At 36.6% G+C, this 25,317-nt stretch overlaps 2 protein-coding genes across 5 annotated transcripts in view; one reads left to right on the top strand and one right to left on the bottom strand.

Moving 5' to 3' along the window:
- Positions 1 to 7,286, top strand: part of ZZZ3 (zinc finger ZZ-type containing 3) — a 50,992-nt gene extending 43,706 nt beyond the window's left edge. For all 4 annotated transcript variants that reach the window (XM_087930051.1, XM_026700199.2, XM_026700197.2 and 1 more), the window contains exons 10-13: positions 1,487 to 1,639; positions 3,445 to 3,579; positions 4,714 to 4,814; positions 5,980 to 7,286. In XM_087930051.1, the coding sequence (XP_087786177.1) occupies positions 1,487 to 1,639; positions 3,445 to 3,579; positions 4,714 to 4,814; positions 5,980 to 6,124 (534 nt within the window). In that variant the 3' untranslated portion in view covers positions 6,125 to 7,286. The remainder of the gene's footprint in view (positions 1 to 1,486; positions 1,640 to 3,444; positions 3,580 to 4,713; positions 4,815 to 5,979) is intronic.
- A 2,016-nt stretch (positions 7,287 to 9,302) lies between these two features.
- AK5 (adenylate kinase 5) overlaps positions 9,303 to 25,317 on the bottom strand; it is a 135,884-nt gene continuing 119,869 nt past the window's right edge. Inside the window, exons 11-14 of the mRNA XM_026700200.2 lie at positions 23,391 to 23,548; positions 21,907 to 22,023; positions 15,664 to 15,846; positions 9,303 to 10,530 (exon numbers count right to left, since the gene is read on the bottom strand). Of these exons, the coding sequence (XP_026555985.2) occupies positions 10,453 to 10,530; positions 15,664 to 15,846; positions 21,907 to 22,023; positions 23,391 to 23,548 (536 nt within the window). The 3' untranslated portion in view covers positions 9,303 to 10,452. The remainder of the gene's footprint in view (positions 10,531 to 15,663; positions 15,847 to 21,906; positions 22,024 to 23,390; positions 23,549 to 25,317) is intronic.

Here is a 25,317-nt window from a genome sequence, read left to right as displayed (position 1 = left end):
CAAAAAGGTTTCATTACTAGCTCTGCACTATTGATTTTCTTTCTGTAGAGGATGAACAAGTAAAAAGAAACCACTTAGTCACCTGGAAAAAAAGCTTGTTTTGTTTTAAATCAATAAGCAACATAGATATAAGGGTGACAAAGCAGATATGGAGATTGAAAGGAAGGAGGAAGAGAAAGGGAAGGAAAAACAACAACAGCACAATAACACTACCTAAAGGGAGTCTAGTGGTTGAGAAGCTTGAGTTGAGGGTTCTTGTGACTCTGTAGTAGACATTTTACTTCGTCAGAAAGTGGGCTGTGCACAAAATTCTTAAGACTTGTTGTACAAATCTGTTAATACAATTTTCCTACCCCTCTCATTTTCAGAAAGGGAGCAGACTACATTTTACAATAGCTACAAACAAGAATATGTATTTTCATGAGGTATATAACTCAAAGTTTGTTTAAGACATTTCACATTAAATTTCCCCTTACCAAAAGTCATATTGTTTTCCGTTCATTTGTCAGGTCTTCATATGGGGCTTCTTAAAAATACTTAATTAGTGCTGTTTGACTGGTTTTCCTTCATCTCATGTGTCAGTTTTTAAATTGGTCACATGGTATATAAAGTGAAAATTAGGCATTTAATGTGAAGGTTTTCTTTGCCCAATAGAGGTAACAAAACCGTACATTAATCTGTTTTGGTGCATGTAATCCAATCTTATTTGCCTGGGACACTACACATCCTTTTCATGAGCTGTTTTCCTTGTTACCTTCTGGGAGGAGGCTTCATGGTATCGAAATCAAACATTTAGATTCAGTCACAGTTTTGTTCCATATAGTATCAACTTTGTGAACTCTCAAGTTTCCTCTTTCTTCTATGTATTCAAAATGGACAGTGATGTGTGTGTGATACAGGTATATATTTATAAAGGTTGTGTGTGTTATGTATGTGTTTGGGTAGATACACACTTTCTCTTGAGAGCAGACAACAGAATTTCATTTTTAATGTGGGTGGGTGTGCTCGCAGTAAAAAAAAAAGACAATAAAATTATCTTATCTTATTCTGCCTTCGTACTTGATGGTCATATGTTAGTTGTTTTTGGAGAAAATTCTATCTTTTATATTTTCATGCTACATAATACTAATTCAAATTATCATGACTGCATCTTGAGCAAAGGATGCACTGGGAAGATTTAACTATGTGGAGGGTTAACTGTGAAAACCTGGGTTTGATTATCTCTGCCTTTCTTCGGAAGGAGGGAGAACCAATGATTAGAAATATCCATTGTGCCAAAAGAGATTCCTTGTGAGAATTAGGTATTGAAATGCATTGTTGCGGAATATGTTGTTGTTTTTCTTTGTGACAAGAAGAGCTTTAGCTGAAAATTAGAAATTTTTCTCTCTGTAGCAATATGTGAAGCTTCCTGTTTGAAGTGGTGCTATAAAAATTATTTATATATTAATTTTCAAAGTATTTACACAAACTCTTATTTTAATTACAGTCCTCTAGTAGACGGCAACATCCTTTGAATAAACATCTCTTCAAGCCTTCAACTTTCATGACCTCCCATGAACCTCCTGTGTTTATGGATGAAGATGAAGATAGATCCTGTTTTCACAGTCACATGGCCAATGCAGCAGAGGAAGAACCATCAGTAGGTTTTGCATTTAAACTGAATTTTAAAAATGTTATGTAAAAGTTCTATAAATTAATATAAAGGACCCAGAAATGGCTGCATAAATAAAAGGTCAGTGAACATGTATGTATGTATGTAAAACATACAACGAACAGTTGCAGGAACTGAGCTTGGCTAGTCTAGTAAAGAAAAGGACCAGGGGAGACATCATAGCAATTTTCTAAAGCACCAGTAGGCCAGTCAAGGAATAATGGATGGAAACTGAACAAGGAGAGATTTAACCTGGAAATAAGGAGAAACTTTGTGACAGTGAGAACAATCAACCAATGGAACAGCTTGCCCTTGGACGTTGTGGGAACGCCATCACTTGAGACTTTCAAGAAGAGATTGGACTGCCATTTGTCAGAAATGGTGTAGGGTCTCCCACTTGGGCAGGAGGTTGGACTAGATGACCTACAAGGAAGGTCCCTTCCAACTCTGATTATCTGTTATCTGTTAACACCTACCTGTGTCTGTTTAACGCAATAGAAACCCAAGTGATATAGCTGGATAGATCGGAGACAGATTAAGGATATGTAATTATTCAATATACAATATAGATAGAATAAGAATATAATTATGTACAAATTAATATCTGTAAATATTGCACAAATGATATATGATAAGCACCATAAATAGCCGTTATTGAGTGATATATTTTTTGTTTTTAATGTAATAAAAAGTCAGTAAAGTTTATTAAAAGAAACCCAAGTGTTTCAGATTTGAAGGAGAGAAAATTGAAACAGTACAGGTATTCCTTGATTTAGTGACCATTCAAAGTTAAAGCAGCACTGCAAAAAGTGATTTATGGCCGTTTTTCACACTTTAACAACCATTGTAACATTCCATTGGTCATGTGGTCAAATTTTGGTTGCTTGACAACTGATTTATATTTATGATGGTTTGTTGTGCCCCAGAGTCATGTGATCATTTTTTGCAACCTGACAAGCAAAGTCAATGGAAAAGCCAGATTTACTTAAGGAAATCTGGAAAGGTTGCAAAATGGGGCAAAATTCACTTAACATTTTTTTTGCTTAGCAACATACATTTGGGGCTCAGTTGTAGTTGTAAGTTGAGGACTATCTATTGTATTCCTTTTTCAAATTAACAGAGGATGTCCCAAACAGATATATGTAGTAGTATACTTTCTACTAGGCCAAACCTGATTGGGGAAGGGCCAGGCCAGTTTCTTCTAATTTGTCTGAGATATAGTAGACAGGTTTTTTTTAATAAGATCACACGTGCATGCATGCACACGCACAAACACACACACGCCTTGGCCCTTCCCCCCATTACAAGAAAACATAAGACAATTCCTGGTTTTATTTTATTTTTTTATGGGAAAAAAATCATATGAGACAAATCACTAGAAGTCTTTTTATTTATTTATTTATTTATTGCTATTTTACAAAGTCTTTGGGCATTTTTTTCTTCCGCTTTTAAATCTCCTGTTTCAATGTTCTGGTTTATAAGGAAACAATAAAATGTAAAAATAAAAGCTGCTTTAAAAGTTATACTAGAAGTTGTATTTCAATAGTATTAAGAATTTTGGGTCAATTTAATTCCAAATTATGTGGAACTTTGGTACTAATGCTTTTGGGGTTTTTAGGGCAATTTTAAACTATCTTGAGCTTTTTAAAACGATCTTAAACTATTTTCCAATATACCAGCCATGAGCATCATAGATTGCTATTTATTGTGGAGTTTGTTTAGCAGGTGTGGTTTTTTTACTTTAATCCTTTCTGTAACATTAAAAGTTGCAATTCTTTCTTTCTCTGAAATAGGATGAAGAAAGTATCCCTGTAGCATATCGTGAATTACCAGAATATAAAGAGCTGCTGAAATATAAAAAGCTGAGGAAGCAGAAGGTGCAGCAAATGCATGCAGAAAGTGGCTTTGTCCAGCACATTGGCTTTAAGGTTGGTAAAAATACCCAAGGCCTCATATTTCCTCAGTTATCAAGTGGTGGTTTCCTTGGAATATAAGATCCTACTCTGGATTCATCATTAAGTTCCCTAAGCAACTTAGGAAGACTAAGTTAGAGTTAGGCTATTACGATTACCCTGATCTAATGGAAGGTGTATTTGAGGTCTGTAAAGGTGATACACCAAATTTTTTCACATACAATTATTACGTTGTACAATCAAACTATATATATTCAAACCTGTAGTCTATACCAACTGTTTGGGAGTAAACCCTACTGAAATTGCTAGGGCTTCTGAACAGATTAGTGATAAAATCCTTATGAAATTATCAACTTGAATGTTTACAAGTTATTTTAATATATTAATAGATCATCATAAGAAGTATGTAGAGAAGTCTTCCTTTTAAAATTTCTGAAAAGCGATCTTATACCAGAGCATCATTGCTTGGAAATTAGTGGTCTGCTTTTTTTAAAAAAAATAGGTAATTTGCTTTGTCTACCTTCCTAATCCAATAACTTCTGATTTATTAGGCAAAATCTCTCATCATTCCTGGCTTTTAGCCATGATGGCTAATTGAACGTCTTAGATTTCCTTTGAAGTTTTTTGTCTTCGATAATATGGATATCTGAAAATCAGAGAAAAGAATATGCTATTTGCTTATATCACAGTGATAATTAAATTTGAATCTGAAATCACTTGCCACTCTCAGTGAAACTTAAATTAGAAGATAATAGAAACATTTTCTTTTTTTCTTCCTTAGTCATTAAATGAATTTAATACAGGAGGAATGGGAGAGATGAAAGCAAATTTGTAGCACGGTGGAGTAAAATATAGGAATTTGCAGGCGAATGAAAAGAGGAAGAGTTTAGTTGGAGGAGGCAGAAAAAATTGTGAATGACAAAAAAATTGGAAAAGCTGAGAAGAGTCAAAACCAAGAAACTGGTTGCAAACTAAGTTTGAAATATTGACGTATAAGCTTATAGGTGGCTGTTTTGTCATAAAGTTGAGAAAGGGGGGAAACTAATAATTTTATTTTGCAGTAATGTTAGCTATGTGGTAAAAGTATCTTGCAAGCTGTTTATTTTTGGAGGGGAATCGCTAAGATCACTTTGCTAAATTTCTTTTCAGTGTGATAACTGTGGAACTGATCCAATTCAAGGCATTCGGTGGCACTGCCAAGACTGCCCTCCAGAACTGTCTTTGGATTTTTGTGATTCTTGTTCTGACTGGTAAGCAGCATGCACTGAAGATCAGGATTGACCAATAACATGACCTTTATTTTTAAATGTTCATTTTAAAACACATATTGTAGAGTTCATAACCTCTTTGGAATATATAAGGATATTTGTGATAATTTTAAATACATATTTGTAGGGGATATAATTGTGCATATTCTTGGTGTGCATGCTTATTGGCTGAATAAATCCTAAGTTTTTGTATTAGATATATTGTGTGATGCAATCACAAGTTTGGACCTAAAAAGTAACATATTGAAGGTCCAAGGAGAAATGTACGTTGGGGGGAACTATTGCAACTTAACTGTAAATATGTAAAAAGCAGGTACTGGGAAAAGTAGATAAATATGTGCAAAATATATTAAAAATGGGAATGTATGTAGGATATTTACAAAAAATTAGAAAAGCAATAGAGAAATGTTAAGATGTGCAGATGCTGGGAGAAAGATACTGGAAGTTATTGGTTGAAAGAGATGAATGTCAAGAAAAAGTAAAAGTTATATATGAGAATATGTTTCCATGATATTATATCTTGGGAGAAGAATAAAACCAAGCTGAATGCAGTACAAAAAATGTGTGGGCTAAACAGGAAAAGGTAGAGCCTGTATGGATGCTGAATGAATTTGGATTAAAGACAGAAGTGAGTGATCGGTACAAAAGAAACATTTTGAAGTGGTTGGTAGTAAAAGAGAATGAATGTGAATTGACTTGCAAAACAAATACATAAAAGAAAAACGAATGAGCTGAGAGGAAGGAAATGACTAAGACTGATGGAGTTAGATGAAGTTGATGAGGTCTTCAAATAAAGAGATGAGAAGTTCAAAGAAACAAAAAGTGATGTACAAAGCAAGTATACAAACATGGAAAAAGGAGGGTTTGCAAGGATAGAAAAGTATGGAAAAGTACAGTTAGGTACTGGCTTTTTCTTATCCCATATCTTAATTTCTTTGGATCCCTGCTTCTTTCTTCCTTTCCACAGTAGGAATATTATTTTTCTAAAAGCGATTAGCACCATGGATAGAAATTCATGTTGAAAAACATACCGTCCTGATTTATACAATTCATTCTGATAAGAATTTAAATATATCCAGTTTAAAATAGTGAGTAGATTATGAACAGTGTCATGCTTCACAAATAATGGTTTTTCTTTTTCTTTCAGTCTGCATGAAACAGATATTCACAAGGAAAATCACCGATTGGAGCCTATTTACAGAGCAGAAATGTTCTTAGATAGAGACTACTGCATGTCCCAAGGCCCCAGCTATAATTATCTTGACCCCAACTACTTTCCTGCCAATAGATGACAAGGAAAGCAGATGTGCAACCTGAAACATAGTGTCACTTCTGAAAACCCAACAGCGGCACAGTAATTGATTCTGTGCCCACTTTGGAAAGACATGTACTTTCCCAGGAATGTCATCCACTGCATGAGAGCTTCCCAGGTGCCCTTCTCAAAATACAGCTCTCTGATCCGTCTTGTTACTAAATCACTAAATAGAGGTTGAACATTCCTAGTGTGCAGGTGGCTGTACCGGGCAGATTTTCTTCACTCCATTAGTCCTTTTTTTAAAAAGAAAAAGAAAAGTCCAAGAGATGAGTTACAAAAGTGTGGCCAGAAAAGAAAGCACACATTAAACATAGTCCAGAGGCTTAAAGAACTTGGCTATTGTGCGATGAACAGGTGATGAAATACTTAACATTGAAACAGTTTAATAGTTTGCAGTTTTGTTGTGGAAAATAGTCTCCAGCACAAAAACTGATTTCTTTCAGCAAAGTTTTAGCTTGTGGCAGTGTTTGCTTCTAGGAACCTACTCATAAAACAATCACTGTCCCAGGGGTGGTCATGATCGGCCTTGGAGCTGCTTAATTACGTAGATGTTTCTTTTACCTCTTTTATTTTCCCTTTTACCACAAACTTATTTACCGAGAGTGAAGCACTACAGGAGGCAACTGTGGCACTGCTTCCTTAACCAGCTCATGGTGTGTGAATATTATAAATTGTCATGCAGATATATTTTTAAATGTAATGTTATATAAAATGACCATGTGTTGTGTACAAAGCTATGGTGAGAAGTGCCAGTGGTAGTAACTGTGTAAAGTTTCTAAATCCCCATTAACTCTTACGGAATACACAGTCTTCTGCCTCTGTATTTAGAGTTGTTAATGCAACTCATCAAAGAAAACTGCCTAATATAAATCATATATGGTAATAATTTTCCTCTTTTTGTAGTATGCACAAGGTCCATGAAAGATTGTATTTTTATTACTATTTAAACAAGGTGATTAAATTTAGCCTGAACAGTGAGCAAGACTTCACATGCATTCTTTTATACTGCTGGATTTTGTTGTGCATCATTTAAAACATTTTGTATGTTTCTTCTTATCTGTGTATACAGTCTGTTCTTAAATAATGTTCAGTTGTCAGGAGAACTGTGAGAAATAAACTGTGGCTACCGTCTGTTTATATATAGAATGGTTACCGTGACTTTTTTTCTGAAGAAGGTGAGAATATGAATTAGGCCGTAGAGAGAAGGGGTGCCTCACCTTCATCTTTTGCCTTGCTGCTTTTCGTCACCTTTCCCAGGATAATGCTCCAGCACCCTGTTTTGAACACGTCCACTAAATTCTGTACACAACCTTATCTATGCTCTAACTCTCAGATGCACCACTTGTGTGGGAGCAGATTTGCACAGCCAAAGGAATGCTCTTTTCAAAGCTCTTTCCGTTGTTGAAACAAATGGGGAATCAATTACGTGGAAGAAGATCATCTCAAAAATGCCCATAAGACTTCTCTGTAACCTGTTTGATTATTTTTATTTCTGTGTACTTCCGTGTCCTTGTTCTGCATATCCATCCCCCTTCTCCGTTGTCTTTATGAAATAAAGAAGACATTTTGGTACGCTTTACTAGGTGGAGAATAGCAATGACTGAAAAAGCTTCGTAGCATTTACTATATATTTTTAGTTAATATATCATTTCAACATGTGTAAGTTGTGATCCGGAAATGCGACTTATTTTAACTGTATTAGATTTCCACTTGCTTTAAAAAAAAAACTTGAATTTTGGAAGTAATTTAGTATATGTGTTTAAATTAAACTACAGCAGTAACTAACAAGGAGTTGGCTGGCTCGTTTAATAACAGCATTAATTTGAGCTTAATTTCAGTATTAATTTTCACATTTTGTTTAGGTATACTCACTTTCTGTTAGAGGAGTTGAAGCATTTTTAATGAATAGATGATGCAGTATCATTTCTTAATGACATCGTCTGTAAACATATCTCATTCTTGAGAAATTTAATAAATCAGAATATATATAATATAAAACCATATACCTGATGTATTTCACTTTTCTCATAAATGGTAGCAAAATTGTAATGCTTTGGAAAATGAGTATCTAATGCAGATCTATTTCAAATTATCAGTTTATATATTCTCTGCACCCAGATGCTACTTTCTGATACAGCATTAGGTTTGTTAACATATTCCAGGTTTGTCATATGGGCATGTTCTAAGTACTCATTTTCTATCTCCTTTAGATAGAAGATTGGTTCAGGTGATCATACTGAGTTTAGGTTTTTCTATAAACAAGCCTCTAGAGGTGAAAAATGTTCTAAAGTTAAAACTTTCCAATGTGGAAAGCATTCCCTTTTGGAAAATAATCGACTTTCAATGAAATGGCCCATTCTAACCTCTATCTTGCAGTCTCTCCCTGAAATAGGATATTTGGGGACATAATTTTAGCTTCAGAGTGTTTTCCACAACTCCTTAAGGCAAACACTGATTCCAGAGTAAGCCATATACATTCCAAGCAAATTTATGTGGCAAGCCAATGATAATTATCTCATTCCTTCATTCTCAATTGTTCAAAACATGTTTTCCTGGCTTTACAAATCTAAATTCTTACTGGAAAAAGCAGATGGTTGTCTCCGAAATTTTCATTGATAAAAGCTGTTTTTCCAGACAGACTTCTGACTATACATTGCTTTTCAGAAGTGAGAAACTATATGTTACACGTTTTCAGCAATTGACTGTACCCTATCCTCCTTATGCTGGTCTATGACCATAATAAAGATTGTTTTGATACATTTTCAGCAAAGTTTCAACTGCCCTTTGAATTTAAAATCTTGTTTCCCACTGCCCTTAGTGTAGAGATTTTAGGGTTCTTGCTCAAAGTGCAAACCTGATTTTTATATGGTTCTTGTCAAACAGTTCAAACTTGTAGTTTTAAATGTTAATATTTTTTGAGATTTCTGTCGAATTTTGTCTTTAAATACAACACTCTTGTTTTGAAAGTGCAGTTTCTTAGTGGGCGACTATCATCAAAAAGACCTGAAAGGGATGCTCATAACCACACAACCATAAAAGTTTTCGAAATTCAAAACTCTGCACCCAATTAAGTGAAAATGTTTTTATGTGCCTTTGGATTGGATACCTATTTGTTTTGCAGGAGCCTTAAATACGAAGAGTAAATCTGATTACCCTTAACATTTGTCCATACATTTTATTTTTATTACCTTTTCATACAAGAGTAGTAGGTTGAAAAATACAAATTTGCTGAATTGCTTGTTGATAATGCAACTGTTGATAGGATCTAGCATGCAAGAAAAAATAGTGGACAGCCAAAGAAAAGGAGGCAGCTGTACAGACTGTAAATTTTTCTTGTCTGTTGATCAACATTCCAAAAAAACCTCGGTTATTTCAGTCATCAAGAAGTGGGTGTGTCTGCATACACGCATGTGGAAAGTGAAAATCTGAATTTAACACTGCTCATTTACGTCTTAAATTTCCCATCATGTTAAATGCCAAGCAAATTAAAAGATTTAAAGCTGATAATTGCTATATGTAGCTGTCACAGCAATCAGTACATAGAGACAATTATTGCCTGTAGTCTTTTGAAATGCACGTTAATTTTTTTATATTCAGACACTGCCATGATGAACTCTAAATCTATCCATCTTAAGGATATAAGCAATATTTGGCACTTTTTTTCCTTTTCTGCAGACACTATCCCTCTGTTAGCATTGTAAATCAAAAATCTTTCAAACCATAACTACATAGGATATTTGTACGATGGATACAGCAGCTGGTCTTGCAATCACAGTTATTTCACATTTGGTTCATGTATTGCAAATCACGCTTCTTTTTGTGAGTCTCTCAATTCCACTATCTGGTGTGTAAATGATTGCAAACTAAATTGCAGACATGTTCTTGTAAAAGAAAATGACAGAAAACAGACTGTTCAGCACTACAAAAAAAGCAAGCTTAAATAGCCTCAAAAATTGATTTGGGTTCAGCAGCAAATTCACTGTTACAGCACTTCTACTGACAGGGAATACTGTGCTTGACTATAGTATGTCTTGTAGTGAAATGAAGAATGTGTGTGTTCTATAAAACTCAGCTGCTGTTTATATCATGCTGGCTTTTTTAAACCTGTGAACTGCAAACTGTCATAGGCCATATAAAGTACACATGTATCATTACGGTACCATTTAAGTTACAAAGATTTTTACAATGTTTACAACATGCATTAATCTTTCAAGGCAGCAGCTCTTTCTTTGAACAGCATTTGTAAAGGACACTATGCATGTATGTGTTACAGCACTGCCACTACATTAAATTTTGAAAGTGATGCTATTCCTTCTTCAGAAAAGTATTGATTGAAGTGCATATCTCAAGAAAAACTTCCTCTGGTGTTCCTTCTGCATTTATCTATTTAAACAAAAACATACATACAAGTTAATTTCTCCTTTAAGATTCATCTCACATAGTAAAGGACAACAGCAGCCTTACATAATTAGATGCTTCCCAAACTTCCCAGACTCAATAACCATTGTAGCCAAGGCTGAAGAATTAAAAACAATAGCATTCTTGAAGAAACAAATGCAATACTCAAAACAAGGACTTTTATGGTGTCCTTGATGTTCTCTGAGCTTGGTGGATTTTCTTGCAGACGTTTCATTTCAGGTAAGACTAGTGCACTGATGATGTTACCTAATTTGGTAATGAAATGTTGGCAAGAAAGCCTATAAGCTCAGAGAGCACTGAGGATCTCACAGCTTAACTCCGAATTGCAGGTACTCTCTTCTATCAGGTCCCATTATGCCTAAGTAAATTCAGCCATTAATTTGAATATTGGATGGAAAAGAAGTGGAAAACCAGGAAGAGAAGTTAGAATCCTTGCTTAGAAACAATATTGGCTCATGTCTAGGAAAGCATGCCGTTGAATATTTTGTCAGGTTGCATCTCTTGTCAGAAAAGAAATAAAACTGACTGACCACAAGTAAAATTCAAGCAACATGCACCAGCCAAGTCTTTATAATATTACAGTAAAAAAAATCTTAAAAGAGAAAGTGGCTTAGGATCGGTTTGTTGAAGGCCAACCTGCTAATTTAGGGGATGTACAAAATATTTAACACATGCTATAGCATGAACAAACCTTTGCAGGCAACCAGAAAATCGATGTGAGCATCTAGGGCAGTAAAATGTGTTGCAAAATATCCACAGGTATGCTATATCAGCCAGAACCCCACTTCCCATGATATCACTAGACTTCCTCTATTTCTCTTTATGCAACCTCTGACACCACAGAATTTCTGTTCTGTGGGCCAAAAGTTCTACCTATGAGGAGATCTGTACCTTGAAATGAAACCGGTTGAGAACCTCTGTTCTAGGCCATAGTTTGTAAGTTCCTGCAGTGGCAACAAGAACTGAGATGATTACTCCCATTTTTTCCCAGTATGTGTTTTTCTTCTTAGATTTTAATTTGCTTTGGGGGGGAAAAACCCAGCTCTTCATATAAAACATCCAAAGTGAAAAACATACTGGGGAGGAAGAAGTGTGAATCTTAAGCAATCAGTTCTTAAGTGTTTTGGCAGCCAATGCTTTCTATGTTTCACGCTGAGCATTTTCAAGTGAGAACCACTAAATCTCAATATGGAGATAATCTTTCAATATCTGAAGGCATTTTGACTTTGCTATTCTATATGAAAGGCCTGAGTACACAAATTATTTCAGTAAGAGCAAAAAAGAAAAAGGCAATAGAGGCAATTTACTATTTTTTTTGTTATTTATAATAATAGAATTGCATAATATAGCCTAAATAATAACCAGCAATAAGTATAGTAAGTAGCTATGTTCCTAATCTTCTATTAAATACATGCCAGAGTTGGGGATTTTGGTGTAAGTGTGAGAAAATTTGCAAAAGGGCATATTTAAAAACTTTAATTAAAGAAATTATTCTAATTAAGAGTTTTAAATAGTAGAAGAGGAAAATAAAGGGAGACTGAATTGCCAAATCATTTATAATCTAAAATAAATGCCAAATAAATTTCACTCAAATGTATTGGAACAACAGGTAGCATGTGCTATGTTTTACAGAAATGTATTTCAAACCCAAAGGCTGGACTTATTCTAGATTACATCACACTTCATAATGAAAACAATGAGTGTTACACTCATGATTAAGGTTTTTTTTTCAATTTCAATGTATTTAAATTTAGTGAAATGGCAAATCATCTGCCATTTCTCAAATTTTCACAGAATATATGAGTCAGGCTGATCCTGAGAATACTCTATTTTCATGGTACAACATTCTTGTTTTTCTATCCTCCCTTATGGGTTGTAATTATTGCATTAATTCCAGAGAATTATACGGGAGAATTTTGCATCTGTCCTTTCCAGATGACAAGGGAACCTGACATGTCCAAGATCCAGAAGTCTTGCTTGAAATTAAACTAGCCACTCTGGACATCCAGTACAGCCCCACTGCCACACATTTAGATGAACTATTTCCTTGAGGTTAACTGACCCTTCTCAGATTCACCATAAAGAAAAAATCCTAGGGGACTTCCGGTTTGTCGGCTTCGGTGACAGCAGGGATTCGCGTTTCTCCGCGATCCCTGCTGTGCTAGCCGCCTTGGTGCCTCCGATCCTGACGGATTTGGAGGCTAAGGCTGCCCTGTTGGGGCAGCTGAAGATAGGGGGGATCCGGACAGGGATTGAGGGGTATCGCAAACCCCCTCCCCAGCCGGCAATAACCCCCTTCTCTCAAGACGGTGGAGCGGCGATCTTAATGGCCACCATGAAGAAGCCGGCAACTGGATAAAGAATGTGCAGGAGGAAGAAGAAGGAGTTTTAAAACGACAGTTTTTTTCTTGGTCGAACTGGGACCTTAAGGACATATTCAACACCTGGGAAAGTATTGGCTTTTTTCTGGACGCTATAATGTTCCCGATTGATGTTTTCAGCGGCGAAGAAAAGTGATGAAAAGGGAAAGTTACTCTCCCTCCCTTATGGAATTAACAAATGGAGAAGGAAAACCTGCTTTTTAATAGAAGGTAAAACCTAAACTCCTTTGTTATAAGTGGGAAGGGAGAGGCTTGGAAAAAAAAATTTATTCTAAGACTTTGCTGGAGGAGATGCCTTAAAGATAAAGAGAATAGAAATTAATTGTAAAAAAGATTTAAAGCACAGACTGGATGTTTTTTCTTTCCCTAATTTGACTTCACCCCTGGAAGAGAAATTGTAAAAAGAAGAAGTTTGTACTCTGCCTGGACTGTTTGATGACTTCGGGATTTTGGGACATTTGGGAACTGTTTTAAGTTTGGAAATAACTGATTGGCTTAACAATAAGAAGAGGATACAGAAAAAGAAGAAGAAACAGTTTAAAATGGCTCTATCTCTTGATGAACTAAAAAAACAATATTTAAAAATAAGGAAAGAAGGCAAAGATGTTATGGGAGAAGCCCTTTGTTTCCTAGATATGGCGCTTGTCATGTGTCAGCAAATTAAACAACAGCTGGAAGAAGCCGAGGAAGAAGAAGCCATTTTTAATGAACTAAATGGTGTGACTAAGAAAGAAAGGAGAAAGAGAGGAGCGAAAAGGAAGGACTTAAGAAATAAAAAAATATTTATGAAAGAGAAAAATAAGATGCAAAAACAACAGAATGCTAGAAAGCAAAAGGAAAGAGGAATGCAACAGAAAGGGGAAACCAAGAAGGCAGAGGTCTGGAGAGGAGGGGGTAAAAAGTTTAGGCGGGCTAAGAAGGAAAGGGGAAAGGGGGAAAAAAGTTACAAAGGTACAAAACAAGATGGAGAAAAGAAAAAAATTTTTAGGGATAATGGGTAATGTATGGCTTTTTTTTTTCTTAAAAAAAAGGGGGATTCTGCAAAGTACACATGAGTATTGTAATAGTGGTATTCGTATTATAAGTAGATAATCAGAATTTTTTAAGATCTAATAAAAGACTAAAATATTAAGGTATAACTTTAAAATGTTTAATAATGAATGATTTTAAGTTTTAATAAAACACTAAAGGGAATGTTTAAAATATTAGTTTAAATATAGAGTTTAATGGATTAATGTGTTGACTGTTATGGATTTATTATTGTAGTATTGGTTTTTGAAATAGTAGAATGTACTAAGCAGAATCTGATTGGGATTTAGGTGTTATTTTAAATTTTAATTTAGGGGAATGATAGAAAGGCATCATACTCTGATTAGTGATTCCAGGGGAAACTATTCTTTTTTATATTGGAAATGAGACAGATGTAAATGGAGAAATGGACAAAAGATATAAAAATATTTTTCTTTAAAGCAAGATTAAATATATAAAACAGAATTAAGATGAGGGAAAAGTGGAGAGGAGTTATATAATAGATATAGAATGGTAAACAAGATAGGTAATGGTATATAAGAAGAGCACGAATTCAATTGAAGTCCATACAAAAAGAGGTAATCTGGGGCCAAGTTACTTTCTAGAAGAAAGTTTTATGTTTTTATGTCTATGTCTTATGTGTGTGTGTTTAATTAAGAATTAAATAATAAAACCTCGGAGGAAGACTAGATGAGAATAATTATAAACAAGCCAGAGGGAAATATAAAGTTGATGACTGGATAGCAGATAAATCAGAAAGGAAATATGATTGAATAATGATTAAAGAGAAACAATGTGGAATTTGGTAAAGGGAATTTACGTGTTTATATGGAAATGGGATAAATTATAAGTATGTGATATAAAACAATGTGTTACCTGCCTTGTAAAGATTTACAATGGAAAGAGGTTTTATGTTTTTAATGTTTAATGATGTTTTGTTTTGTTTGTTTGTTTGTAAAATCAATAAAACTTGTTTTTTAAAAAAAAGAAAAAAGAAAAAATCCTAGAGAGGCTCCCCAGAAATCAGAACAACGCTTTAGCTCTGTGGTCTTTTCTGCTTTTAACTTGCCACATATATTGGGGGCATCAACTCCAAGACTGGAAAGCAGAGAGGAATGTAAGAACCTTTCTGCTCTTTTATGATATTTGAGGAATAAAAATATGGCTACTAGCCAACTAATCAGTCATCCCAAAACATGACCTGTCAACATATGAAGATGAAAACACTGACTAAAGAAAAGGATCTAAGTCAAACATAGTTTATCTGACAAATAAAGCAAATATATGTGTCCCAGGATAATGTTGCAAAAGATTTCTTCTGTGGTTTTTGGAATCATGGTGGAGCCCATCCTCAGGGAATTTTGCTCTACCAGAATATAGTTTATCTGTGACATGTTCTTTTCCTTAGATTTTTTTTTCTCTTTGTTTCTGGCCACTTTATACATAACGATCAGACAAAATATAATTCACTTTAATTTTTAGTCTTTTCTAGATTTCCCTGTGATATTTACAGGGATATGCTAACATGCAATTGTGACTCAAAAAAAAAAAAAACTTTCTTCTCAATGGTAGAAATTGAGTGAGAGGACTTACAACGTCAGAACATTTATGACACAAGTGAATTATCTCTTTAAAACATTACCACATAAATAGAAGATAGATCAAGTAGAAAATCAAGGCAATCTACCTTAAAAAGTGGGGTTGTGTTTTCATAATATGCAATTAATGGCTCAGCTGTTTTATAGTAAGCTTCGATGCATTTCATGATAGCTTCACCATTATCCTCAAGGCACTGACTTTTTTGCAGAAGGCGAGTACTCATAGTCTTAGAAGAACAATCCATGCAGAGTACCAGAGAGGGCTCACCAATCTGAAGAAATGGAGAAAATAAATGACATAAGTTTTTCACTTTTTTTAAACTGTCCCCTTTCTGATTAAATTAGTTCAGTATAATTTTCTTCCTTGTAGGAATAAGGTAACTGAATACATGGGTCTGTACATAAGATATAGACTTATTGCCTGTGCCTTTATCCACAGCTTTTTTTAAGGAGCAAGAAAACTATAGGCTCCAGGATGGTTTAGGCATGATTGCATAAGCCTTAAAGTCATTGCTTCAATCCCATTGCTTCAAAATAAACTTACGTTGCAGGGTAGGCTGATATATGGTAATAATAACGATTGCTTTACCATCCTGTAATTATTTTATTAAATAATAGAATAGAATAACATAGTTGGAAGTTGGAGGTCTTCTAGTCCAACCCCCTGCTTAGCAGGATATCCTACACCACTTCAGACACATGTAAATATTTATGTGCATCTCTAGGTGCCACATAAAAGTACACAGAAGTATGGGATACAAAGAAAAGTTTTTTTGAGGAAGTAGAACTAAACCCTGTCATTCAGTTTAATTCTAGTTTCATGAAGCTCAAAGGAAGTTTCTCCTGTTTATACAAGTTATATAAACAAAAACTTCTATGCATATAATTGTATGTTTAAAACCCTTTAGGGGTTTTAAGCCTTTTTCCTTTTTCACAGTTTTATTCCTGTGTGCCACACCAAAAGTTAGGTTGGAAATGTTAAAAATCTTTTAAAACTGACATTATGAAACTCCCATTGTATAGGTTTGTTATGCCTCAAAAATATTTCATATACACACAACAATAATAACTGAGAAAGTCTTTTAAGTGCTGTTTGTAAAGCTGATTCTGGTGTCTATTTAACGTGAATCATGACAAAACAAAGAAGTATTTTCATGATGAGATTATAAACTCTTTGAAAAACAGTTCACCCATGGCTGCATTGTTCTTCCAGTTAAGGTTTTTTTTAAAAAAAACCAACCTCTCTGGATTTTGTCTCTCTGTGAAGGAGACATTCACTTTGCTTAAGATATGTTGTCATGAGCAAATACCTTTGTTAAATTTTTAGTATCATTAGTTTAAACATGTATCTCCCCAAATTATATCTATCCAAACAAAAAAAGGTGGGTGGTAGAGAAAAAAAGGTAAGTACTACAAGGTGATATTGGAGAGGAGAACTTAATGCTGTTCATACACGACACAAGGTGGCACCACTATACCAGAAATTAAAACTACACATTCTATCTTAGCAGGGAAATTATTTTACTGAAACACATGGATCTGTTTTTGTTCTCCAGAGTTCCTGCAATGCAACCATTGATTGAAAAAGCAATTAAATGTTTGCAGCATTACAATGTCTGGGCTTAGAAAAGAAATCATTATTTCATAATCTAAAATAACAATATAAAATTAATGATCCCAGGAGTCATTCAATGTTGGAAATATCTCCAAAGCAGTTCAGCTTTTCTGGTAGAATTCTTGCATTGCAATGAAGGATGTTGGGATGGTTGTTGTTTTTTTCAACCTCTTCAAACAGTTTTCCTCTTTAGTATTGGGCATTCTCCTTGTTTTTTTTTTCTTTCCATTTCCTAATTCCAGTTAATTTGTGGTAGTGAAAGGAGCAGAGAAATTTACATTGCATTACAGCCCCAGGTTTGTTGACAATTTTAGGAAGGCAGGTGAAGTTAGATCCAGAACTACTTTGGGGAGGCAACTGTTTTAAATGACCTTTAATCATTCTCTTTTATTTCATAAATTGCAAATTAAATTCATGAAACACAAGAGTAGAAATTTATATTGAAGATACAGTATAGTCACACTTACCATAGATCAGAGTTGCCAGATAATCCCTAAAATTATTCATTCTTTTGGGACTGTCCATAAAACAGTCCCAAACAGTCCCTGTTTGGGCTAAGAAAGATGACTATCTCCATTTATTTGTAGAATGGTTATACATGAATTAAGCTTCAACTTTGTGTGCCTAGGGACAACTTCTGATAAATCATGGCTTAGTGAAAATGTCTCTGTGAATGAGCAGAAATTGCAACCACTATGTCCAATGAAAGAATGGTGAGTATAGAAATTGTTCAAAGGTCTCCAGAGAAGAGAATAGGAGATAGCCCATGAGTGTTTTGAATGGCAGCTCTTCATGAGCATCCTGTAAAATAGTGGTCTCCAGTGGGTTTGAGCGCCAAGAGCCATTTGCTCTTATGTTAATATCCTATGGAATGCATCCTCATAACTAGAGGCAATTTGTAGAAACAAATCCAGGCAATTATTATTCGGCCTGAGAAAGAATGAAGGAGGACTCATAAGGTAATCTTCCACTTCTTAAAACTTTTCTCTCTACAAGAGAAAAAGAACCATCTAGACCAGGAGTCACCAACCTTTTGGACCTCAGGGACCCCCAAACTCATAATTTTAGATCCCAGGGACCACTAACTGGTTCTGTGGGAATGGCCTAATTTGTGGGTGTGGCTTGGTGGTCATGTGACTGGCTGGGCATGGCTTGTATGTAAATATTATAAATATTTATATAAATATTGATTTTTTTTTATAAAAAAGAGCAACTTTTACCCAAAATCAGGCAAAGCAGGCAGGCAGATTGAGTTGCTCACAGAATACCAGATTCATTCAGAAATCTGCCATTGGCTAGCTTAGTCTGTCCCATAAAATTTCCTTGCAAGCAAACTCATAAAATTTGCTAGCAAGCAAACTCACAAAATTAACTCACAAAACACCATGTATGTAAATATTTAATTTTTTATTAAAAAAAGCAACTTTTACCCAAAATCAGGCAAAGCAGGCAGATTGAGTTGCTCACAGAATCATTCAGTGATCTATCTATCTGCCATCAGCTAGCTCAGTCTCTCAAATTTGCTTGTCATGAGTCTGCACTGAATTTGCTTGCAAGCAAACCTTCAGTCCTAAGGGAGGTTCGGCTGTGCTTAGCTAGAAAGCAAGAAATCCAACCATTTCCTGCTTCCTAGCTAATCTAAATCTTCCAGCACAGCAGAACAGATAATGGCTGGAAAAAGGAAAAGTAGCAATTTAGCAGACAAGTTTGCTGAGTAAGGAGTGAGTGGGCGGGGAGGGTTTCTGCAGGCCATGTAGGCTGTGCAGCCTTGTGTTTCTGCGCAGCCTGGATTAATTACTTTGGGGAGGTGCTCTGGGGGTGAGATTTCTCTGCGGCCCACCAACATTTTCTCAAGGCCCACCAGTGGGCCACAGCCCACCAGTTGGCGACCACTGATCTAGACAGCAGCTAGGTTCAACATATATGGGGATTTAAAAAATAGATCTTTGAACGTCATTCTTTAAGTTGAACCTAATTTCCACTTTGACTGATCCAAACAACAAAAACATTTGAGACCATCTGTCTAAATTTGATTGTATTCACTTGAGATTCCATGTCAAAGTTTATATGCACAGCAAGTCTATTTATAGTTAGTAACAAATATGTCTGAAGCTTAATCCCAAGAGACATTTTGAAAGTTAAGCCTCTGTCATGACAATAAAATTTTATATAAGGAAATACAGTAAGCAAAAATAATTTTTAAAAACATGTTAGAAATTGTCTAAATTACACATCCATTTACAGTTGAATGTTTTCCAGAAGCAAAAATTAAATAGGTTCTTTTTTAAAAGCTCAAGGTGATTGTCTAGGTATAATCTATTATTTAAATTCATACCTTGTATTGTATTTGAACTTTAGAATAGTGTGATATAAATTATAGTAATGTAGATTTTAAAGGTTTAATCAATGATCTTTATTTGTAATCTGTGGTAATCTAAATATGATTTTCTGCAACTCAGACAATTGTTGCTTTATGTTTAAATAAACCATGGTTTGGCAGGATGCATAAACACCAACCAGTATTAAATTAATGCAGAGATTTCCATTTAAAATGAAGTAGCTTTGCTATTTTCATATATGCACACACCAGTGGTGGTATTCAGCGGGTTCGCACCAGATCAGGCGAACTAGTAGCAAGGATTTGGCCTGGGTCGCTGAACTGGTAGTAAGTTCTGGCTGGCCACGCTCCCAACCCAGTCACCCGGTTGCCGCTGGCTTGCTTGCCCCGCACACCCAATGCTTGCTCATCCCGCCTGCCTGACGCTAGCCCCTTAAGGTATTTCTCTTTTTTCCCCTCCTGACAATCAGCTGTTCATACGATCAGCTGTGCCAGGATTCCCCTTGCTGGGGCCCAGGAAGGCAAAAAATGGAGGGAGGGGCTCAGCCTCCCTCCATTTTTTGCCTTCCTGAGCCCCAGAGGAGCCTTCGGGGAGCAACCCCCCCCCCGAGGCTCTTGTGAGGCCACGAAAGTCCCAGAATGGAGTGTGTCCCTCCGATGCTCCATTTATTTTCTTCCTGAGCCCCAGAGGATCCTTCTGGGAGCAAAAATGCCTCCCCACACCGAGGCTTCTCTGAGGCCCAGAAGGTCTAAAAAACAAACCCACCTAACCAAGCCCACAGAGCCAGTAGTAAAAATATTTGAATCCCACCACTGGTACACACCCATACTATATACACACATACACACACACACACACACACACACACACACACACACACTTTTTTAGTAAACATATTTATAGAAATGAAAGACGATTAAGTGCAAGGCAAAGGTGCTGTTAAATTAGTAGGAAATTGGGGTTTAGGATTAGGGTTCAGTCTCTCCTATATGGAACTGCATTTCCTTTAAAGGGCAAATTCACAGAATGGAATTCCTCCCTGACCACTAGCGATTTCTGGATTTAGTTGATAAACCTGATAAGAAATGTGTTTTGCAAAACTATGTTTAGGCTGTCATCTGTGACCATTTCTGAAGTGATCAGATATGACAAGGGTTACCCATCCCTTGATTACATCCTGACTACTATGATGCACTTTGTATGGATCTATCCATAAAGAGTGACTGGAGCCCTTGATTAGGTCAAAGTACTGCAGCTAAGCTATTAATAAAGTAAAGGGATCATGTCAATACTGAGAATTTACGCTGGTTATTTACAGCTCAATTTAAAGTATTGATATTACCGTTTAAAACCCTAAATGGCTCAGGATTTGAGGAACTACATCCTCCACTTGTTACGATCATTGACATTGATTCCCTAGATACACGAGGGAGGAGCCTAACCCAATCCTAATCCTATGATGTTCCTGAGCCACTGAAAGTTGTGCTCATAAGTCACATTTAGCCCACATACCTTTAGGAAATGGCCTTTAGGAAATGGGAGAAAACCCTACTTTCCACTTAGGCCATTTTAGCTCCAAATACTTCACGGCGACTTTAGCTCTTGTTTATGATCACATTGTTTGTTTGTTAGACTTAGATCACACTGTTCAACTTCATTGTTTTGGGTGTCCTGCGGGGATAATATAAGCTGAAATAGTGATGCTGTTCTAACCTATTAATTGCTCTCACGCTTTCATTTATTCAGAGAGAATTAGAAATATGCTCTCTATTCTATCTTCCTAGCAATTATCTCTCCAGAGCATCTCAAACACCCTTTTACTGGGAAGAGTAATATGCCAATACTTTAATAAGCAATGTGAAAGCGTAGTTACTGAAAGTGTGTGCGAAGTAGAGATGTCATTTTCACCCAGTAGCTTTGGTACTTCTGATGTTTCTAAGACAACAGATAATGTGTGGAAATTATGTTGCATTTTAAAATTGTATCTGCATTAGGGCATTCTTAAACTGATCCTTTGTGTAGTTCGAGTGTACATCACCTTTGCACATATTGCATCAAAAGGTAGAAATGCAGCAAATGCAGCTTTTTAAGTCCTGCAAGTTGACAACAACATAACTCAGTAATATTTGTTGACTATGAAGTTCAGGGGAAAAATCAGCCTTTCAATAGACAATACTGGACAGGAGAAAATAGAATTAGATGAGGAAAATGTTTTATAATTAGGGAGGTTATCCAACTGATTCAGTCTTGCCAACATTACTCGGCAATAGATTCAAGATTTCAAACAAACATTTTTTTAGGGTTCCCTGAAGAAGGAACGGACATCTTGCATTCAAGCAACCGCTCAGCAATTTCTTTTGCATGATGTGATTGCTCACCTCATTCTCAAACTGTTCTCCTTGTTGAATCTCTTGGGGATACCCATCAATCAAGAATCCCTTCGCGCTTTCCATATTGGCAAGTATAGCTTCTTTTAAGAGCTCCGTGACAATATCCTTAATGGAAGAATGCAAAGTAGTTTAGTTTAACATCTGGTCTGCAAGCTGAAGTGCCTTAGAATGAGACATAACCTAATATGTTCTTATTCCAAGTATCTTGTGCATTTATGTGCATGCACTATTTTACCAAATTTACCTATTGAAGGCATTCCAAAATCCCTTTCATTACTGACTCTTAACCTAGACATTTACAACCGGGGAAAAACTAGAAAATGGGGGGGAAAGGCAGTACTCCCTTGAGAGCTAATTATTTTAAATACTGGAGCACATTACCAAGCATATCTCTTACAAATATATTCAGCTGAAGGAGCCTTTTTAAAAATGTCTCAATGAGAGCAGCAAAGATACCTAAGTTATTGGGCTTCACTTATTACCTTGCTTTCTTTAAAACACAACAGGTAGTTTTGAGTTAATACATATTGTTCTTCAAACAAATTTCTGGAGAAAGAACCTATCTACCGTGTTTCTCATATAATAAGGCCGGGTCTTTTTTTTTTTTTTTGAGCCCCGAAAAAACGGCTAGGCCCTGGCGGGATGAGTGGAGGGCCCAGCAGGGAGGCGCCCACTGCCTTGGCCAGAGCTCTGTTGCCGGGCAGGAAGGCCCGTCTGTCAGCTGCACAGGGCATCCCAGGTGAGGGTCTTTGTGCTCTGCCTGATGCCAGGCAGGGATGGCGGCTGGGCGCTTCTCCCAGGGTGGGCCGGTCCTGTGCTGCGGCCCCGGGAGATTCGCCTCCCCATGTGGAGTTGGGCTGCCCTCTCGGGCAGAGGAGGCTTTGTCGTAGTAGGGCATCGTTTATAAAAGAATGGGCTTTGCCTTCAAACGATGCCCAGGAAGGTGGCGACAGGAGCTCCTGAAGCCGAGTGGCTCTGGTGGAGCTCCAGTTGCAGGGAGGAGCCCTCGCCGGCCCAGCGCCAAATGCCACAGTGACACTCCAAATGCCATGGAGGCACAGGCAGAAAGGAAAGCAATGGTGGCAGAAGGTCTCCCATATGAAGTGTCCCACCGACGCCAAGGCTGACATCCACGCCGATACTGTATGCCCGCTGACCTAGCCTGCAGCAAAAGTACTTGGCGAGAGTAGGGAGGTTGGTGGCAAGGCATGGTGGCTGCCTGAGGGGCGCTCCTAATGGCAAGCCCCCTGCCCTTCCGCCTCATTTTGCGTGTTTTAAAATAGGCCTAAATTTGGGGGAGGGGCTTAATTTCATTTTATGCCTATAAAACATGCTGGGACTTCCTATTGGGGGGGGGCGTATTGTTGGAGAAACACGGTATTTTTGATATCATCCAATCAAGCTTCTTCCTTCTCTCCTCCCATACACACCCCCATTGAAGAGATTACATTAACTTTGGAATCACATCTTACCCCTGGTATAAATTCACCACTCTCGGTTATATCTCTGACGTTCTTACTCCTTCCAGATGCTGTCTCATTTTGGATCAGATCTTCTACGGACAGATGCATGAATCCATACTTTTGTGCTAATTTCTCACACTGGGTTCCTTTCCCAGAGCCTGGGCCACCTTTATAAGTAAATATAAATTTATAAATTTGAGAGAGACTAACTGACTCATCGTAGACAAAAATGATCATAGGAGTATACCAATTAAACATCACAGAAGCATACCATTAAATGGTGGTAGTAGATAATAAAGGCCTCTTCTAGATTCAGCATTGCAGAATCCATAATGAAATCTCTTTCATTTCTAAACTATTATTATACCAATGTTTTTTCACATACAACTGCCCAGTCCTTGATTGAGATGGGCGGCCATGAAAATTGAACAGATAGATCAGGGATTTCAAACTCGCAATGACATGCTGTCGTCACGTGATGTATTTCCACTTTTCCCCCCTTCGTTAAACCGGGGTTAGGCATGGCCAGCATGTGATGCATCTGGCCCTGGTCCACGAGTTTAACACGATAGATAGATAGATAGATAGATAGATAGATAGATAGATAGAAAAACAGACAGACAGACAGGCAGGCAGACAGGCAGAGACAGAGAAAGAGACAGTTGATAGAGATCTAGATAGCTAGATATAAATTTATAATGTTGTTAAGCACAAAAGGATGCTGCTGCAATTGTGACAGAAAAAAGAGGGATTTGATAGGTCTCATTTAGCTTATTTCATTCATATCTTATATTTTGTCAAACGATCAATCATAAATGAAGATGGTAGATTATTCTGAGAACTGATCAAGTGAGACTGTGAATCTGGTACTTCCCATTGCTGCAGCATTAGCTGTAGTAAAGGGTCATGTAAGCCATTTCAAATTATGCAGATATATAAAAACATAAGTTTTAAAATGGAAATATTGCCCAGCTATTCTTATCTGCAGTGTTTTAAGGGGTCTTGTTAAAAATTAATTCCCAAACAAACCACAATAACTTATCAACTATCCATGTAATAAAAAGACAGGAGAAGAAAGAAAATGACCAATTTCCTAAAAGAAAATTCTTCTTCCAGCCTAATCCAACCTTAACTGAAAGTGAAGGTAGAAAACAAAATGTACAAATATTTTTTACAAAATATATAACCATCAATCCAAATTACCATTCTATATGGAATACAGGTACCCTTAAATTTTCAACCATAATTGAGTCCAAAATTTCTGTTGCTAAGCAAGACAGTTGAGAGAGTTTTGCCCCATTTTATGACTTTTATTGCTACAGTTAAGTGAATCACTGCAGCTGTTAAGTTAGTTAAGTGAATCTAGCTTCCCCATTGATTTGGGTTGTCAGAATGTTGCATAAGGTGATCACATGACCCCAGGACACGGCAGCCATCATAAATATGAATCAGTTGCCAAGCATCCAAATTTTGATCACGTGTCCATGGATATGTTACAACAGTCATAAGTGTGAAAAACAGACATTTCTTCAATGGTGGTGTTAATTTTGAGCGGACACTAAATGAATGATTGTGAGATTACCCATATTTATCCATCCATCCATTTATTTTTAAACCACCAACTCTCTGTGTGATTTACAAGAGACCACACCTAAAGGATGACTACAATAAAGTATGGGACACGATGGCTCACCCGTTAAAGACCCTCAAATGGACAGTTGACAGCCTGGGTTCGACACCCGAGCTCCATACAATGCAGGGGTGTTAAACTCAAGGCCCGGAGGCTGAATCCAGCCCAGGGAGTGCTTAGATCTGTCCTGCAGGGCCACCCTGGAAACAGCGAAGGACCTGCCCACTGTGCTTCTACTATTAAATATGGAGCTCTGGAGGTCCACATGTGCCCCCCTCCCCAAACTCTGTTTTCACAGGCAAAGGG

This window comes from Pseudonaja textilis, chromosome 3, assembly GCF_049901715.1.
Source record: "Pseudonaja textilis isolate UNSWEBS1 chromosome 3, rPseTex1.2, whole genome shotgun sequence".
Taxonomy (NCBI): domain Eukaryota; kingdom Metazoa; phylum Chordata; class Lepidosauria; order Squamata; family Elapidae; genus Pseudonaja; species Pseudonaja textilis.
This window is presented reverse-complemented; position numbering and strand designations above follow the sequence as displayed.